We start from the raw sequence: 19,705 nt of genomic DNA, 5'->3' as shown, positions 1-19,705 counted from the left end.
AGCCCGGGAAGCACCGCCCACTCCGCAGGGAAACTCCACCCCCTCTCCACTGACCAATACAAAGCCTCCTTCTTTGCCCCGCCTCGCTAAAACCCGCCCGGGTCGGAAACCTTAAGCACCGCCCACTCTTCAGATAAGTCCCCGCCTACTTCCCCTCCCTCCTTGGCCAATCCGCCGCCGCGATGCAATCCCCGCCTCCTTCCTCCTGCACAACCAATCCCGTCTTTCCTCATGACGCGACCTCCTTAGTTTTGACGTGGCCCGTCCAAACTCACCCACCGGAAGCTCTTAAAACTTAAGAGCTCTTCTGGTTCCCGCCCCTTCCGCCGTCAGTGTTGTGTCTTGCGCAAGCACGTCGTGCCTCCCCATCGCATTCCCCTCTTGATTTTTAGACTATGCCTATCTCCGTCTCTCTATGTTGCGACGAACTTATTGGGGAAAAAAATTTAAAGCACATTTTCTTCGACCGCTCTATCGCTTTGGTACGTCTATGGTCCTCACAGCGGTTCCCCCCCATTTCCTTTTCCGGAAGCGAGACCCAATCGCTCTGCCCCTTTCTCCCCTTGGTCCCGCCTCCCATCCGGAAGCCCGCTTCCGGCGGAAATGAGGCGCGCAGTGAAGAGAATAGCCTGACGTGGGTTAGGAAGTCGGGCTGGTTTCCCGGCGTCTCAGGCCCCCCTCCCCGGTTCCCCCCTCTCTTCCCCCCCTCCCGGCTCCACCATGCTCGACTTCTTCACCATCTTTAGCAAGGGAGGCCTCGTCCTCTGGTGCTTCCAAGGCGTGCGCGGCCCCGCGGCGGCTTGCACTGCGCCCGTGAACGCGCTCATCCGCTCGGTTCTGCTCCAGGTGAGTCTTCTCGCCGCTTTCCCTTTTACGCGTCGACATCCTTCCGCCGATTTTGGATGCCTCTCTCTCTCTTCCCCTCCCTCCGCCACCCCTGACTTTATGTTACAGTGGTACCTCGGGTTACATACGCTTCAGGTTACATACGCTTCAATTTACAGACTCCGCTAACCCAGAAATAGTACCTCGGGTTAAGAACTTTGCTTCAGGTTGAGAACAGAAATCGCGCAGTGGCAGCGAGCGGCAGCAGAAGGCCCCATTAGCTAAAGTGGTACCTCAGGTTAAGAACAGTTTCAGGTTAAGAACGGACCTCCGGAACGAATTAAGTACTTAACCAGAGGTACCACTGAGGTATCCACCATCAAACTCCCCACCTTTATTCACTGCTAGTGGGCGGGTCGGAAAGTAACGATTTCCTCTTTAAAAAATCGGGAACGTGAAACAAGGAAACATAAACTAAACAGCTGTTCGACAGTGGAAGGTTGTGGGGTCTCCTTCCTTGGATCTGTTCATCTGCCGTGGATGCTTTAGTTGAGATTCCTGCATTGCAGGAGGTGGGGTTGGACTAGATGCCCCTGGGGGTCCCTTCCAAATCTAAGGTTCTGTGAAATAGCCTGGAAACGGACAGCCCAGATCTGTGCAAGGTGCATTCAGATACAATGTGGGAATCAGTAACCTAGAAGGACAAGGCGATTCCCACTCTTTCCCCGTGTGGGGGGGGGGGGGACAACAACATGGTTTTCTTAATCGAATGTGCATAATTGTGATGCCCTCTGGAACGGTATAGACCCACACGTGCTGAAAAGAGAAGACTGTTTTGAAAATGTCAGTCAAAATCTGCCGTGGTGGAAGAAATCCGCAGGTGGGTCACCTGTGGCTCTCCAGATGTTGTTGGATTCCAGACCTAATCAGCCCCAGCTGTCAACAGCCAGTCTGAAGGGATGATGGGAGTTGTAGTGCAGCAACATCTAGAGGGCCACGAGTTCCCCAGCCTTGCCTTACTAGCTTGCTAATGAATGTGAAACGTCTTAAACTCCTGAAAGTGAAATGCAAATGGTAAATAGGCCATATGTTTTGTGAGTGTTAATGTAACCCAAGTGGGATGATCCAAACACAGAAGAGGGGGTGGTATCCTTATCATTGGGAGAAACTCAGTGTTTGATGAAGTGCACTGAATCTTTAGATGGAAGTAACTCTTAATGGTGGGATACCCACCCACCCCTGCTCAGGACTGAGTATGCCCAGTGGGCACAGCATGTTTACTTGACTGCTGGGATGTGTTCTAAAATCCAGGGAAGAGGGGGTATGGAATGGGGTATCTTGGAAAAGAGTGTGCCTGGTTAGAATCTTGATCTAGGAGCAGTTCATACGGCAACATTTTGTTTGTAATAACAACTGCTTGTTATTACAAACTGCTAGAGTTCAATGGGGCTTGTTCCCATATAAGTGCGTATAGGATTGCAGCCTAAGACTTTAATTTTAGGAATGCCTACCTAGATGTACAGCCAGCTTAGTTTAATGGAATTTACTCCTTAGTATTTGTAGCCCCTTAAAATACCAGCACATTTATTTTGGCTAACACAGCTAACCTTCCAGATGCTACACTTCCAGAAAGCACTTCTTGTTTGCTCCTGACCACTGCGTTTTGCAAGGAGGTTTCAAGAGACAAGGCCCAAATGGTGCAATTGTTACTTAATAAGTAATTCCCAACGTGTTTAAGTTGTTTTCATTTGCAGAAACTATTATCAGCTGGCTAGACACAAGTTGCATTTCCCTGTAGAACCTCATAAAACATATGCTGTGTTCAAAATTCCCTGTTGAATTGCAAGCCCAAACAGGAAAATATGTTTCCTATTTTAGCAGATTTGCTGTTTTGTAGTGCCTGTTTCTTATTTCAGAAAGTCACAGGTGCATAACTTGTATTTCCTTTAATTCCAAAGGACCTAATGCAAAATACAACTGGTTGTTCCGTAAGCTAATAGTCTGCGGTAGACAATATGTGATGGGAACATAAACTGAAAAGGTGCAAAGGATCATGCTATCTAGTAATCCCTCTCTCCCACTCTTTCTGTCTTGGATCTCACCCGTAGCCATGACTACTACAGCCTACCTTTCCCCCTAAGCTTTCTCTAACTCTTTATCTGTTTCCATACACTAATTGGAATTGGAGAATGGATACTACTTAAGCTGATTCCAGGTACAGGAGACAGGATGATCTGATCGTACATCCAGTTCTGGCAGCATGTTGTAATCGGGTCATTTGGATCCTTAGTCATGGATCACAACTGTAAGCATTAAGATTCCCATAAAAGCAGGTCTGTTTAAGTCGGATGAATAGCTTGAGAGTTCTGTTTTGTGATTTTGCATCTGTACAGAAAGTTGTATAGTAAGTAGGTTTTTTAAAGAAGTTTTTAAAATTTACTGGGTATTAAAACGCTCAACTGCACTACAAGTCTATTAGCCATGATTTGTCTAACTTCTAAATATTCATTTATATTATTGGTTATATCAAGCTCTGCTGTCCATATATTTCAGAGCTTAAATGACCATTCAAAAATACTTCTTTAAAATAATGTGAATGTCAGCGTTTTTTTGGTGTCACTAAAGCTCATTTTTTCATCATGTAAATTGTGCATTGGGAGTGTTGATACTTATTTTACTTTGTGTGTAGTGTTTCACAGTCAGCACCATGCTGCTCCTATTTTTCTTTATATATAAGAAAAGGATATTAGGTTGAGAGTTGGTGACTTGAGCTACCTTGTGTGTCTTACCCAGGTCTTTCAGGTCTGAGATTAAACACTTTTTGCCATTCCTTTTATTTCTGAATTTCAAAGACTGTTTTTCAAGCCAAAAGGTGATACTTTATCAGTTTCCCTCTATCCTGGGGTGCCATGTGGTTCTTTATTCCTTATTTCAGAGCACTTTTTCATGGATTATAGAGCAGTGCAGTATTTATCTTTGGATGTTTGAAAGCTTCCTTGGGTAGCCTCTCATACTAGCAGTTTGCACGTCTGTGTGACTCAGATGGTGGGAATTGCTTCTGTATTGTACAACATGGGCATGTTTTAAGTAGGCTGCCAGTAGGTGGTACTTGCCCACTTCTGGATTTCTTTACTTTGCTGTTATTTTCTCTGCCTTTTTGCTTCTTGTTCGTGAAGACATGCCATTGATTGGTGGTTGGGTGAAAATGTAGCTGTTTCATACTAAGGCAGAGTAGTGATTCAAATAGCCTATCAGAATCTGTCTTGATTTATCATAGCTCTCCAGGGTCTCAAATAGATATATTTCCCAGATTTATGGCTGGGGTGCCATTTAACTATAAACTCTGCTTCATAACATTTCACCCAACTCACATTTATGTCTGATTTCTGTAGAAGCAGGCTGCTGCTGCTGCAAGATTCTTTGTGTTAATTATAGGAAGTCAAGATTGTTCAAAGAAGTTGCATGGATGCTAGCTAATAAGGTCTTTGGCTATTCTGACAACAGAAGTAGGAGTCCGGGATCTGATGGCAGATATCTCTGACAGCATGTGAGCTACTGTGTCTGAACAGCAAAAAGTCTAAAATCTTTGTGTGGTGGAAATGCATATTGCTGAATGAATTACAGTATAGCTGTTAGGTGTGAAGTGTACTTTGTGTCTTGAAACAGATGCTTGTAAGCATGTATGGAATATGAAGATTGGACACTGTTTCCTAGAATCTGAATTGTACCCACAGTTCTCTTGCAAAGCGATAGCAGTAAACAGGATGGTTATTCTTTAACAAAAAAACACTGGATGTCTACAACTCCTGTAATGTAGGGTTTCCATCTCATTACAGCTGTTGCCAATGTGTTCTCTCTCTCTCTTGCCTTTTCAGGAGCGAGGTGGCAGCAACTCTTTCAACCATGAAGCCCTTACGCTTAAATACAAGCTGGACAATCAATTTGAACTCGTTTTTGTGGTAAGTGAATTGTTCTGTGTGAGATAAAGACCTTAGACAGGTGGAAAACCTGTCTCCAAGAGTCTCTATAGCAAAGTGAATAGAAAACTTTTCTCAGCACTGATATATTGTTTTTGATGTTGTGGAACATTACTTCCTTTTCCTTCGATTGGGATCAGAAGAGCTTGTTCCTCAGTCTTGCATCACAAACTGTCATTATAGCAACACCTTAGAAATGTTCATTAAGAGCAATGAGGCTTCAATCAAGGGGCAGTTTCTCTTTCACAAACAAATATGTAGAATTGTAAAGTTGGAAGGGGGTCCCGAGGATCATCTAGTCCAATCCCCTGCAATGAGGGAATCATAGAACACAGAATCATACAATTATAATGTGGTTACTTTTGCTTGTCTTTAACGCCACTGTTCTCCTTGCAGGTTGGGTTTCAGAAAATTTTAACTCTAACCTATGTGGATAAGTTGATAGATGATGTTCATAAGGAGTTCCGAGACAAATATCGAAACGAGTTCCAGCAGAAGGGCGCTCTTGGGCTTCTCAATGGCACCTTTGATTTTAAGGAGGATTTTTTACGTCTCTTACGGTAATAGGATGTTCTCTTTCATCTTTTGCTGCTGATCCTGTGTTTTGCCTCAGATACCTTGTATCTTGGAGCTGTAAATTGGGGGCTTGGCTCAATAAGAGTAACACGATCTCCCTCAGTAGAGGTGGGCAGGAAGGAAGTCTGCCTTGCTAGGAACTGCTTGTGTGAACTTTGCTGTACCCAGCTTTTGCTGTCTTCAGAATGAAATTGTATTTACCACCTTGAACGGAGTTGCATTATAAATTGGGGGGGGGGGTATTGAACAATTCACCATTGCGCCACCCGCAAAGCTGCGTATGTTTCTTATGGTTTTGGAGGAATCCATTGAAACCTAGCCAAAACAGCATCAGCATTCACCTCCCATAACCCAAAATGACTTTATTGTACTCCGCAACATGGGCAAGGTTTGTTGATGGGTATTGGCACTACAGTGCTAGCTAGCTAGCCTAGATGTCTCATTCCTTTGGGGGCAAGGGTTCCTATGGCCACATAGCCCAAGATCATCTCTTAAAAGTTGCTTGTTAGAAGAAGTTAGGGAAACAAACTCCATGCGGTAAATATGCATCTGTGCTGCCTCCAGCCAGGACAGCTCTAAAATAATACATCTATTCATTGTCTGGCATTGAATGAGCACGATTGGGTAAACCTTTTCCTCTTTGCAATCAGGGATGCAGAGGAGAGCAGTAAAGCCCGAGCTCCCACTGCCATGAAGTCGTTTGAACAGTCGGCAAAATCCCAAAAAACCGTGAAGTCTATGATAGAAAATCGAGGGGAGAAACCAAAAGAAAAAACCAAGAACAAGAAAAGCAAAGGTTCCAAAAAGGAAGGTGAGTCAGTGTTGCGATATGCAAGCAGCAGGCCGTGCCAAACCAGAGGCCTGCTGTGGTGAGGGACTGTGGGGTTTGTGCTATTTCTGGTGGCTTGCACTTGGGAGCAGAATCGATAACAGTCTTATCCATGTCCTGTTCGTTAAAATCAGTTTTAAATGTCCAGTCTGACATGCAGTTGCTCATTTAGTTACAACTGGGGATACCCTGTTAGCTGAGGAGCTGAAGCAGGAATGGAGGTCCTCTGGTTCCCCCATTTGTTGATGGACTACAACTCCCATTATCCCACGGCCATTGGCCATGCTGGCTAGGGTTGATTTAAACCCCATCTCTGGTTTAAATGTTTCATTTTACATGTTTTTGTTTTGGTGGAACATGGAATTTGCTCAGCACAAATATTATTATTTTTAAAACTTGCGGTTACCTAAAAACCTCAAAAGCAGGACTTAGAACATTAAGGTAAAGGTAAAGGGACCCCTGACCATTAGGTCCAGTTGTGACCAACTCTGGGGTTGCAGCGCTCATCTCGCTTTATTGGCTGAGGGAGCCGGCGTACAGCTTCTGGGTCATGTGGCCAGCATGACTAAGCCACTTCTGGTAAACCAGAGCAGCACACGGAAACACCGTTTACCTTCCTGCCGGAGCGGTACCTATTATCTACTTGCACTTTGACGTGCTTTCAAACTGCTAGGTTGGCAGGAGCAGGGACTGAGCAACGGGAGCTCACCCCGTCACGGGGATTCGAACCGCCGACCTTCTGATCAGCAAGTCCTAGGCTCTGTGGTTTAACCCACAGTGCCACCTGCGTCCCAATTCTTAGAACATTAGATGTTATTAAAACAGTGCTTTCCACCTCCCGCCCAGCTCCAGGAAATGAAGCAGCTACCGTCCCCAAAGCAACCGCAGCTGTTAAGCAGGATCCTCCCGTTGCCGCTGGAGACAGGGAAGAACTGACCAAGGATGAGATCCTGCAGAAGAACCGGGAGGAATTCTTTAAGAAGCGCATGAAGGGGGGAGAAAAGTCCAAGTAAGTGAGGCCATTGCTAATGAATAATGCTATCTGCTCTCCCTTGGCTTTGCATCCAGAGAGGTGAAGTTGGGTGGTCACATGGTCCATAGAGGAAGGGCCGTGGCTTGGTGGCAGAGCATTTGTTTTATATGCAGCAGGTCCCAGATTCAAGCTCTAGTAAGGCTGGGAATGTCCTCTCTCTGAAACCCTGGAGAGTCACTATCAGTCCATATATAGCCCAGACAAAGGTTTACTGCTTCATTGAGGACTAACATAATTTGAGCTGTCTTCACGGCAGGTGACTATTCTGGAATGAATTGGAAAAACATAACCCAAAGCTTATTTTTGAACCAGGGTTTGAAGGAGGCTAGAATCACTTGCTGTGGTTTTCTGAATTGGGCAACAGCAGGCTTGGGAGCAAAGTGGAGCACCAGTTTGTTTTACTGTCTTGGAGTATGCTTCCTTGTTTTTCTAGAGAATGGTGTTTCCTTGGACTGATGGGTAGAATAAATTATAATGCAGAATGCACACTCAGTCTTTTCTGCTATGATTGTTTGTGACCCAGCAAAGTTCAGGGTTCACTGCAAGAGATGATTCAGAGCAGGAATTCTGTTCAGTTTTTTCCTCGTTAACTGCTAAGATCTACTGGAGTTTCTGTTCTGTCTTCATTAGCAAGTCTCCAAAGCCAGACACTCAGAAGGACAAGGGGAAGAAGCCCAGAGTGTGGGAACTGGGCAACTCTAATGCCAAAGTACTTGACTATAGTAATTCCACTACCAATGGAAACACAGACACTTGTCCCATGGAGGAGTATGATCCAGAAATGGTAAGATCCCCAGTCACTAGACATCCTGATGGTTCTGTTTCATGCCTGTGCATAGCTTTGCAGAGCTATATTAAGATGCCTTGCTCTCAAATCTTCAAGGGTTTACTAGGGTAGCTTGATTGTGAGGTTTTCATGCAGTTCTTGTCATCAAAGCAGATTTGGTTTCCTAACCAATGACCAAGCGACATTGTAGAGAAGGTTAATTGGGGCCATTGATTAGATAAACTGAACATAGGAATTTACTGGGAAGAACTGCACATGGATGAAGTGTAATTCTTAGTGTCTCCCTTTCACAAGTGCTGCTGCTAGCGGTAATCTTGTAATACAGTAGTGTTGCCAAAGTAGCCTCAGCTGTTAACACGATGTGACTTGGGGCCCCATTCACACAAGGATTTGACTTTTGTTTTGATTATCACATTTCGGTTTTTTGATGCTCTTGACTTTTGAAGTCTTTTGTTGGGAGAGGAATAAAAGCAAAAAAAGGAACAGAAGTACAGGTTCCCTTTTAAAAGAAGAAGGCATAAGAGGACCCTGCTGGCATCTGACCCATGGCCCAACTATTCCAGTATCCTGTTCTCACAATGGCCAGTCAGATGCCTGTGGGAAGCATGCAAGCAGGTCTTGAGCTCAAGAGCTCTCTTCACTTGTGATTCCCAGCAAACTGTGCCATTGTGGTTACTAGATGCGGGTGGCCTTGCCCTCCATGAATTGGTTTAATCATCTTTTAAAGCCATCCAAGTTGGCAGGCACCACTGCTTCTCATGGGAGCAAATTCCAAGTTTAACTACTCACTGTATGAAGTAGCAGTTCCTTTTATCTGTCCCAAATCTTCCAGGATTCAGCTTCACTGTGTGCTCATTCCTAGTGTTATGAGAGAGGGAGAATTAACTTTACCTACTTTCTCTGTGCTATGCATCATTCTGTAATATCTGCACTATGAAACAAAGTATGCAGGTGTGCCTGTGCTGCTCTCTCTGCTTCCCAGAATTCCCTGTCCCATCATTGAGCAGAGAGGGGGGAGCCTTTTTCAGCCAAGGGCTTTATTCCCTCAAGGGAAACCTTCCTGGGGCCATAGAATGGGAGGAGCCATGGATGTGACTCTGAGCTTCCAGACACACAAGTGCCAGAGGCATTGCCACAATTCAGGGACATATTCCAGTTGAGCAAAATTACTCGATGAGAGTTCAGAGCAGACCTGCTGAGGGGCTTGGCCTGGGGAGACCCCTTAAGGCTGGACAGAGTCACTGTGGGCACCATCTGATCCACAGACCAAAGGTTCCCCATCCCCTATAGAGAATGTGCAGCAACTTTTACTATAGATTCTGGGATATCCTCTGCTGGATGTGCTCATCAAGGAGAAAAAGCACTGTGAGCCTCTTGTTCTTAGAACATGTGTAAAGAGTACAGAAGGAAGATACACCCTCCAGAAGTAACTTAAGGTTCATATGGAGGAAGCCTGAGCTGCTTAGAGTAGTGAGACGCAACAAAGAAGGCTTACATAATTCCTGCCCTTTTTTATCCTCCACCGCAGGTCCTTGGGGATCGCAACCGTGAGCCTGGCCGTCTCCGTGATCTTGAATATGAGAGTGAAGAGGAAGCTGAAGAAGAGAAGGTGGTTCAGAACTCTTCAGGTGCAAGGTAAGGTCCCTCACTAAAGCTGTTCTTCTGTGTTGACTTGAATGAAACCTTTTCTTTAATTGATATTTTCCCTCCTGTAACATAACACTATCTTCTTGTTGCCAGTGCAAAGAAGGGTGGCCTTGGAGGCATGTTTGGGATGCTTAAGGGTCTTGTGGGCTCCAAAAGCTTATCCAGAGAGGACATGGACCCTGTGTTGGAAAAGATGAAGGATCACCTGATCGGTACGTTGGGCTTCCTCTGGAACTAGGCTGATGGGGGCTCAATTTGGTGGCAATGGGCTGGATGCTGCCCACTTCCCATGCAATTTGTGCTGAGCTGTGCTTATGAAGGGTCCAAGGTTGACTATGTCATTAGTTGGGTTTTAGAAAAGGTCACTGAACTTTCTGAAGGCTATGCAGAAGGAGAGTTGGAAGGAAGCCTGGGACAAGAATGGCTAGTTGCTGAAGCTCTTCCAAAGTAGATTCTGTGCTGCTGGTACCCGAAGCTCCTTCTTTTATCCTGTTTTCAAAACACCGTTCTCTACTTCCCATCCGTGTCAATTGTAGCATCCAGACATTCACACCGAGATGGTTTTAAGGCTCCGCAGGCTGTCAGAATTGGCCACTCTGGTGCTGTGGTCTAAACCACTGAGCCTAGGGCTTGCTGATCAGAAGGTCGGCAGTTTGAATCCCCACGACGGGGTGAGTCCCATTGCTCAGTCCCAGCTCTGTCAACCTAGCAGTTCGAAAGCACGTCAAAGTGCAAGTAGATAAATAGGTACCACTCCGGTGGGAAGGTAAACGGCGTTTCCGAATGCTGCTCTGGTTTCGCCAGAAGCAGCTTAGTCATGCTGGCCACATGACCCGGAAAAACTATCTGCGGACAAACATCGGCTCCATCGGCCTATAGAGTGAGATCGCCACAACCCCAGAGTTGTTTGCGACTGGACTTAACTGTCAGGGGTCCTTTACCTTTACAATCCAAGCACATTGGATGTTGGGCTTGTAAGCAGCCACCCTAGTGCTTAGCGTAAGCTTATTTGTTTTGAAAGCTTATTTTTACAATATCAGAAAGTTCAGCAAGTGGGCTATGAGGGCTCCACATTTCCCACACCGGTCATAAGTAAAGTCGATTGAACATCAAATGGGTTTCATATCCCTTTATTGGAGACTTTAGGTGTCTTTTAATAGAGCATACCTGTTGGTGACAACAGCAGGTTAGTAGAATTGTCCATTGGCTGCAGGTCCTTTTCCTCTCTTGGGGGACTAGTTTTGCTTTCTACAGCCACCTATCTTCTCTCTTTTTCTTTCGTTTCTCATAGCAATACTTCCTCTCTGGAACTTGATGCAGCCTACATATGGACCCTAGATGCTTTTTGTAACTACTGTCTGAATTTCAGCATCCTAGGATGCCTGGCTGAATTTTGCCCATTAGGTTTGAAGGTGCAGTGGGTTGACTTGGATGTGAATATTCCAAGTTCAGATCGCTGTAGAGCATCTCCCACCCTAGGTTAGTCATCACAGGATGCTGAAATTTAGGCGCTAGTTGCGGGTTTCACCTAGGGCCCCTATGTAGACCGGATGTGAGCAGTGTCCTGTCAACATTGCCATCCAGTAGTGTTGCTAGGTGGTTAAAATATCCTCTCCCACCCTTGGAGAAGCATAAACTACCAGAGTTAATATAAATTTCCATTTTAGAGAACATAAACAAATCATTCACCAAATAGTGTGAACTTAGCAGCATAACAATCTTAACTTGCTGTTTTTTCCCCCTCCTGCCCAAAGCTAAGAATGTTGCAGCTGAGATTGCTGTCCAACTCTGTGAATCAGTTGCAACAAAGCTGGAAGGGAAAGTGATGGGCACCTTTACCAGTAAGTTCCCCTTTGTTTTGCTTTATTTTTTGCATGCCTTAGCGTTTACTGTAGTCTGGTGGCATTACTTTCCTCGGATATATGCCCAAATGCTCATGATTTCAAAACAGAATCCTTGGGTGGTGTCCAACAAAGCAAATCCACTAGAGCCAAGATTTCCACTTGCACAGCAGAACTCCTGCTTTCTCTCTTCCTCCCTCCCCCAATCTGCTCTGGAGAGTTGAGGAGAAACCCTCAACCTCACAAGAAAAGGTTTAGCAGGGCCCATGGAGAGAAGAGATGGAGGGCAAGTTCTGTTGCACAGCCAAAAGCCCTTCTGCAAGCGGATCTACTTCGCTGGATACTACCCATTGTGTCTAAAAGAAACCAAATTAGATTGTGAGAACAGGTCTTTAGTGAAACTGACAATCTCACACCAGGAAAGACTGTACAGCAGCCACATACTCTCTAACATGTCATGCCAGTGTGCCAAAGTCCACTTGTATGTTTGTGTGCGTCGTTGTTGTTGTTCCATCTCTGAAAATGATTAGGAAGGGTTGTGGAAGTCCAGGACATCATGCACAAAAGTAAGATAGTAACACTACACATTGTACAGTATTACTACACATGCGTAAGCCCACTTATGGGCACGGTGTTTCTAGAATGTTACCAGGCTGTGCCTTTGTTTTACTCCAATATATTATTTTGTTGGTACCCTGTACCAATGTGTTCCTTCCCAGTTTCACCATAGATCTGCTCTTGTGGAAGCAAATTCCTCACTCAGTAAATGTGGTCAGGGTCAGGGTGCAACTGCTGCTCACCAAATGTGAGTAGTTACTGTTTTTATTATTGTCCCCCCAGCTGCCTATGCTAGAGTCCTGTTGCTTGCTTAACCTTGTCTCCAGTTGGCATGTTTGACTTCTGCTGCTACTGCTGGGATGGGGGAAGAAATAACCCAAAGCGGATTTGTCCATTGGGAATCTGCTTCCCTGTGGGTTCACGAATCCTTAGCCTTCTGCATTTCTGGATGCCACCAGTGTGTGGGAGACTTATTTGAAAGCACACCCTGCAGGATTTTGTGAAGGGCAAATTTATATCTTTGGCATTAGTAAGGTTTGACTTCTCTCACAGAGAAGAGTGATTGGATCCTCTAGCAAAGAAGGCTGACATTGTCAGAGAATGCTGATGCAACTTACCATGTGGTAGAAATGGATTTTGGACACAGAAGCATTTGATTTAGATGGCCCATTTTCTGTTTTTCTGTTTCTTGTGTTGTGAAGCTCCTTTGCTTGCCCAACGGCCACAAGAGCAAGCTGAACAAATATATCACTTATTAAAGAAAAAATCAATGTTACTCCAGAAAGGTGATGGCTTATAAAGAGGGGCTGTGAGAGTGACTGAAAATTATGAACCCTGGAATGCCCTGTCAGTTGAATACTTGCACAGAATACTGAACACAATCAGTTGCTGATACAGAGAGAGTGGTAGGCTAATGATCCTCAGAGAAGGGTAGGTCGAACCTAAGACCAGATGTGGAGAATCCAAGCTCGTTTGGAGAGGAAATGGGGACTTTTGCATTCCTGTTGTCCAGATGCTTCATCCTGAAATGGACACAGCATCATTTCTGCAAGGAAAGCAGAGCTGGGCCTGTTCACATTACAGTTTACTTTGATGCACTTCCGATTTTAAGGTGGGATAAGTGTGGGAAAGGGTATGTGGGGCCCTTCAATCTAAAAATGACAATGTCCTTCCAACTTCCCAGCGGTGACCTCAACTGTGAAGCAAGCCCTTCAAGAATCCCTGGTGCAGATCCTGCAGCCTCAGCGCCGGGTGGATGTCTTGCGCTCTGTGATGGAAGCCCAGCGTCACCGTCGACCTTATGTCATCACTTTCTGTGGTGTCAATGGAGTTGGCAAGTCAACTAACTTGGCCAAGGTACTTGGAAGGGGCTGCATGTGTGTGGATTTTGGGAACTGGGTGAAGTTGGGAGGGAAACCGGCTCAGGTTTGGGTAATGCAGGATGGTAGAGCACCGTTGCTGTTGGGCAAGGCAAAGAGGAAGATGGTGGCATGTCTGGTCATATCATGGAGATCTAAATGGAAGGCCCCCAATCCTTGCTCAAGAGATCTGCTGATATATAAAGCATTGCACTAGCGAACATTGGTTTATCCAGCTCAGTATTTTCAGTGCTGATTGGCAGGGACTCTCAAGAGATTTAAGGGAGAGGACTGGGATAGAATGGGAATCTTCTGCGCTCAAATCGGATGCTCTGTGACTGGGTTGCAGCCCTTTCCCATTTACTGTTACATGTTGTCCACTTTTCTCTCTTCCTGTCGAAATCTAAAATTTATTGTGTCTAATGAGGAAGCATCAAGAAGGTAACTTGAAGTTGGACTGAGACCTGGAGTGCTACAAATTAGCATTTTCCTGGGTGGCCACCTAGTAGCCCATATATATATTCTGAAGCAATGTTGCTTCACCCACAGCTTCTTGGTAAAATTCTCAGTCTCGGCTTCTAAAGTACTATAGCATTTGCAAATGTCGCAGCCGTCAGTGCCCCCCATAAAATCTCGTCTCCTGTTCTCAGCATTTTATGTTCTCAGATGCAAAGGGCTGGTTCATGCATTTATCTTCTTCACACATTGACTGCAGCATAAACACATGGCTTGCCTGCATGGATGTGGTGCTACAGACAGAACATTCATATATATATCACCATTGTCCATCTGCAAGCAATGCTTTTCAGCAAAGGGTTCATACATTCACCTAAGTGTCACCAAGTGTTCAGTAATTCAGTGATGCACATGCTATGCACCGATCAGCCCTCACCTGTGTGGGGGCACGTGTTCATTTTCACTTTCCAGATTTTGCAAGGCTCTCTGCCCATATTCCAAGCAGGTCTTTCTAGCAATAAAAGTTTATTTGGACGCCGAATTTCTGCATCCGACCAGCGTTAGGGGGGCTGGCACAGCAGATGTGCTGCATATCTACAGCCTTGTTATTACTTGGCAAGAAGCACAGCTGCGAGGGCCATTGGGAAGTTGCATAGAGATGGTGGATGGTAGGTGATGGAAGCGGTAACCTTCTTCTGCCTGCCCCTCAGATCTCGTTCTGGCTGATTGAAAACGGTTTTAGTGTCCTCATTGCGGCCTGCGACACATTCCGTGCTGGTGCTGTAGAGCAGCTGCGGACTCACACTCGCCGCTTGAATGCTCTTCACCCTCCAGAAAACCACAGCGGCCGCACAATGGTGCAGCTTTATGAGAAGGGATATGGGAAGGATGCGGCCGGCATTGCCATGGAGGCCATTTCGTACGGTGAGGCCTTTTTCCCTGAACCCTTATTTCTGAACCCTTCATGACTTCCTTAGCAATCCTAGTCACTGCATGCCTGTAGCTGAAATTTCTTTTTCCTGTTGCTTCCCTTCCCCCAAAAATCTAGGGATATTCCGGATGCTAAATACTCTCCTCTCCAGCCAATAGGAAGCAGTGGGACTGCCCTGTGGGAACATCTCAACCACCCTAAATCCAGTTCCTTCTCCTCCTCTGCAAGAGAAGGAATCTGATTTATAGTTTTGCCTAATCTGTCATTCTAGCCATAACTGGGAAGGCTTCGGGTTGAGTGAACAGAAGGGTCCATGACAGTCATAAGGGATAGAAACATCCTCAGTTTGGGAATCATGTATAAAGAACAGTATTTGGCATCCTGAGAAACAGACTTTTTAAAAAAATGTTAATATTTATGGCTATGAAGGCAAGCCTGAAAACGTTTGGGCAATGAGTTTGAAATCTCAGAAGAGAGATTTGAGGAAGGCAATAGCCAACAGAGTAGAGTTTTAATCTGAGGGTGGGAGGAATGTAAACATTAGGCAGATCTGATTAATTTGCAGAATTTTGCAGTTCCTGACATAGGATCATAGAGGGGAATAAGCAGTAAAGAATACTCTTGTTTTGTACTCCAGTTTCCACTAGAAAATTTATGAGACCTGCCATACACACTCAGACTGTTTGCTGGCTCTGCTTTGCACTTCATTAAAACAGCCAGCTGGTAAATCCGAAGGCAACTCCCAGCTGTTGCTAGATTTATTTATTCATTCTAATGAATATATCCTTTTTATCTTCTCAGCACGTAACCAAGGTTTCGATGTGGTCTTGGTGGACACAGCAGGCCGTATGCAAGACAATGCTCCTTTGATGACAGCTCTGGCTAAGCTCATTGCAGTCAACACCCCTGACCTTGTCCTGTTTGTGGGGGAAGCCTTGGTGGGAAATGAGGCTGTGGATCAGCTGGTTAGTTCCTCAGATTACTACTTAAGATTCAAAACTCGAAGTGACAAATGCATACCTCCCTTTTAGTGCTTCTTTACACAACAATGGTATACCTAGAAGTAGTCATGTCTGTTCGCATGCAATGAATATGTAGAAGTCTTACCTTGGATCCTGAACTCAGGCGCTATAGCTCCAGTTTGCAAATGTTCTTTGGAACCCGAACGTCCAACGGGGCTTCCAGGGCCACGGTTTTGGAAGTCGAACGGACTTCCGGAACGGATTCCGTTCAACTTCGAAGGTACGACTGTACAGGCAACTCTCCTATTACGCTGGGGACATGGCCATGGGGTAGCACCTAAAGCCAAAATTGCTTATTGTCAAAGCACTTTGGGTTCAGTGGCTTGCAGGATTGCAAAGTTCCTCCCCCAAACGCCCGCCCCTTCTGATTTATTTATTTGCCAGGCGTGTAAAACTGAATGCACCCAAGTTAAGTGTGTGTGTGTGTGTGTTGCGAGTTGCCTGTATGGGCACATGCATAATAGCATGGGGAAAGTGCTGGGGATTGCCAAAGACATGCATTTGTACTTAGTGGCGATTAGACGTTGACTGCAACATAAACTGGTAAAAATAGTCACAATACCTGTGTTAGCAGACATGCGTACAGCCCATCAGTCAGCCTTGTGCAAGAACATTGCCAAACCTGTTTTGCCGTTTGCTTCCTCTACACCAGGTCAAGTTCAACAAAGCCCTTGCTGATCACTCCATGGCTCAGACCCCACGCCTCATTGATGGAATCGTGCTCACCAAATTTGATACCATAGACGACAAGGTAAATGTGGCCCATAGCTTGCAATTGTTTGGGGGTTCGGTGGGAGTTTTTCTTTTTTGATGGAAAAAGCCGCATTTGGGGGGGGGGGATATGGCTCCGGAGAGGTGGGCAATGTCAGGCCTCCTGTCTGCCACAGGCAACCCCCACTCTCCCCAGGCTGCACCTCTCACTGGCTTTGCTCTACTCTCTCGAGTGCTTTTGCCTGGTTGGAATATGTGGTTGAACTGTGATAATGCCTCTCGCTTGCCTGGATTGAGAAGTGCGTTGGGGAGGGAAGACCTGATCTTCTCATATGGGTGGAATGTAGCCATTCCACAAAGGGAGGAGTCACATCTGTTGCTCGCCCACACAAGCCTTTGGCCCTGTCCACCACTGGCCTGTGCCCTCCCCCCCCAAGATGCTCAATGGATCGCAAGGTAACATGGCCATTGGGCTGAAAAGGTCCCCCCCCCCCTTGCTTTGGCAGTTTTTACCAGCTAATAAGCTTTTTCTGTGGACATTTTAGTAAACACAGTTCTCTGAAGAACTGAACAGAATCAAAAAGCACTGGATAATTTTGGAAGGCTTACTAAATACATCATTTCTTCCATCCATGGGATTCACCCCTTCCAGTTTTGTGCTGTTCTGCCACCTAGAGCTTTTGATTGTTTCTAGATTATGATCTGGCAAGCCTCTTTTAAGTTTCTGGGGGCTTTCTGGGGCCCGTAATAGGTTTTTTCCTTTCTAAAATGTTCAGTTGAGTGCTATGCCACATTTGAACCTTTCTCTTGAATTTTTTTTTTAAAGAAGCCTTGTGATGTGGTTGCAGGGGACGCATAGCTGGAGCCTATACACTAGGGCTGGGGCGACATTTGGTTTTCAACATTGTGATAGATCGGCAGCTAAATACCAGCATATGCTGATTTATCACGTTGTCTGGAATGTTTCTCGGCCGTTTCTTCCTCCCCACCATAGAGCAGGAAGAAAAGCCGATCAGCCCTGTGACAGTGAGCAAACCTTGAAAGCCTTTTCGGCTCACACGTGAACTGGAGGGACATTGGAGCTTCCTTGTTGGGGAACAGTATTCCACAGTGGGGGCCATCTTCTTTTATCGAGGTGGCAGTCTGAGCATATGACAAAGGATCAAGGCAGGTTCATTGGGGGAAAATGCCCTTTTAAAATCCCCGTATGGTATTTTACCATATGTATTTTACCCCGTATGGTATTTTAAAATTCCCGTATGGTACCTTTAGGAGGGGGGAAAACTGGCTAACATCAGTGGGTATATCTCCCACATCCTAGACCAGCCTTCCCCAACCTAGTGGACTAGACACAAGGCACATCTAGTAGCTTTTTTTTTTTTTTAATGAGAGGCTGTAACCAAGGATTTCTTACCCCCCCCAATGCAATTTCACTGTACACAATGATACTACATCGTCCTTTCCTACACTAACAGCTGCTCCTTTTCTCCCCAGGTTGGCGCTGCAATTTCCATGACATACATCACTAGTAAACCAATCGTGTTTGTTGGTACTGGACAGACCTACTGTGACCTGCGTAGCCTTAATGCCAAGGCTGTGGTTGCTGCTCTCATGAAGGCCTAACCACCAGTTATTGCACCAAATTCCTGTCTGCAGATGTCTCAGAATGTGCTTTCCAGTGTGACTGTTTTTAGAAACAACCCCCCCCCCCCCCGTTTTTGGCATAGTGCAACACAGAATGGAGGGATGCTAGAAAAAAGCTGCTTACCTGGCTTTCGGTCGTCCTCCTCTTGATTTTGCTAACACACACCTTCCTTGATGTGATGTGTGGGATTAATTGTAGCAAGAGGTGCCTGTCTTCCTTTGAATTCTACTTACTTTCATACACATTGGCTCTAAAAGTGTTCCGGGGTTGTCTTCACTTTTCCCACTGAGCCCTCTTTCCTGTTCCCCTTTATTCTGCCTGCTTAGACAGTCCAAAGCCAGAGCTTTGGTTCTCTCCCCGACCCCACTCCATCCCAGGTGAGCGGGTACGATAAAATTTTGTGGGGCGGGGGATTGTTCTGCCACTACCTAAGCATCTATGAACTCTGCTGTCTTTTAAAACTTTTCTCTCTGGCCATGGGGTAGAGCGGTTACTGCCTACAGGCAGCTCTGCTCTTATCAAGCTTCACATTTGCCGATTGCTTTGAACACAGTAGTTCACCAAAGCTTTCAAACCAAAAAAAAGGAAGATAGATACCAGAGTGAATTCCTGCTTAACAGGGTGGCTGTTGATGCCTTAAAATGGTCCTTCTTTCTACTGTCAGTGGGACTCTTTACAGCAGGGCCCTCCAGACACTGCCCCAGACTGTAGCATTTGTGTGAAAAATGCAGGAACCCATGATGCCATCCTAATGACATATTTGCAAGTGGGGGTGACATCCCTTTCTTTTTCTAATAATGTCTCTCCAGCTGATCAGTGAGCTGCTTCGTGGTGCTTTTTTTTTTTTTTTTTTGGTGGGGTTGAATTACAGGCCGATTCTCACATAACGGTTGTGCTTGCTGCTGGCTATGAAGACTTTCCCTCCGATTCCTTTGCTGTGAGCACACACTATAACTTTGCACACGATTGAATGTGCATATGCAAAATGGAAGCTTGCGGCTTACGATGCTTCAGATAATCCCTTTGCCCAGCACAGTCCTAATTCAAACCAAGGGAGGGGGAGGAAACATCTGTGCTTCCAGGAAGAGCTGGTTGTGTGAAAAATTAGAGGAGAGAATTGCGGGTATATTCTGTACTGAACAACTGCCCTTGCTGCTGACACAGGATTCTGGTCCCATAACTCACGGCCCCACCTAATCATCAGAGGATGGATTGAAACTGGTCAACACAAGCCTTTGCATGCTCTCCCGCCTGCACTGGCTTTTTGCTTTTCTAAACCAGTCTGTGACAGGAATTTTCTGGTGGGTGCTTGCTGCTTTTCTTCCCCCTCCCTTCAGAGTGCCTCTTAATCCTGGTATAAAGTGCTATGTTAAATACTACAAAACTCTCTATGAAGATGTCTCGTAGCTCGGTATTGCAGATGTGCTCTAGTGCAATAAGTTGAATGCTGTCTGCTAAAAGGTAATTTATATAATAAAACTTCATTAAAAACAACAACAAACCACACGT

At 45.6% G+C, this 19,705-nt stretch overlaps 1 protein-coding gene across 2 annotated transcripts; it reads left to right on the top strand.

Annotated features, from left to right (window-relative positions):
* Positions 1-595: 595 nt before the first annotated feature.
* On the top strand, positions 596-19,697 carry SRPRA (SRP receptor subunit alpha). Of its 2 annotated transcripts, none has more exons than XM_083480519.1 (14): positions 596-846; positions 4,701-4,784; positions 5,199-5,362; positions 6,029-6,189; positions 7,054-7,216; positions 7,871-8,024; positions 9,556-9,662; positions 9,768-9,886; positions 11,429-11,515; positions 13,257-13,429; positions 14,598-14,811; positions 15,620-15,783; positions 16,493-16,591; positions 18,046-19,697. In XM_083480519.1, the coding sequence occupies exons 1-14, from the start codon at positions 721-723 to the stop codon at positions 18,172-18,174; spliced, it is 1,944 nt and encodes a 647-aa protein (XP_083336645.1). In that variant the 5' UTR covers positions 596-720; the 3' UTR covers positions 18,175-19,697. The 2 variants fall into 2 exon arrangements, with proteins under 2 accessions (XP_083336645.1, XP_083336646.1); XM_083480520.1 differs by having other exon boundaries at positions 616-846; positions 7,060-7,216.
* Positions 19,698-19,705: the final 8 nt, after the last annotated feature.

Source organism: Podarcis liolepis, assembly GCF_965112155.1.
Source record: "Podarcis liolepis genome assembly, chromosome: 16".
Classification (NCBI taxonomy): domain Eukaryota; kingdom Metazoa; phylum Chordata; class Lepidosauria; order Squamata; family Lacertidae; genus Podarcis; species Podarcis liolepis.
Note: the sequence above shows the minus strand (reverse complement) of the source record. Positions and strands in the feature narration are given on the sequence as shown.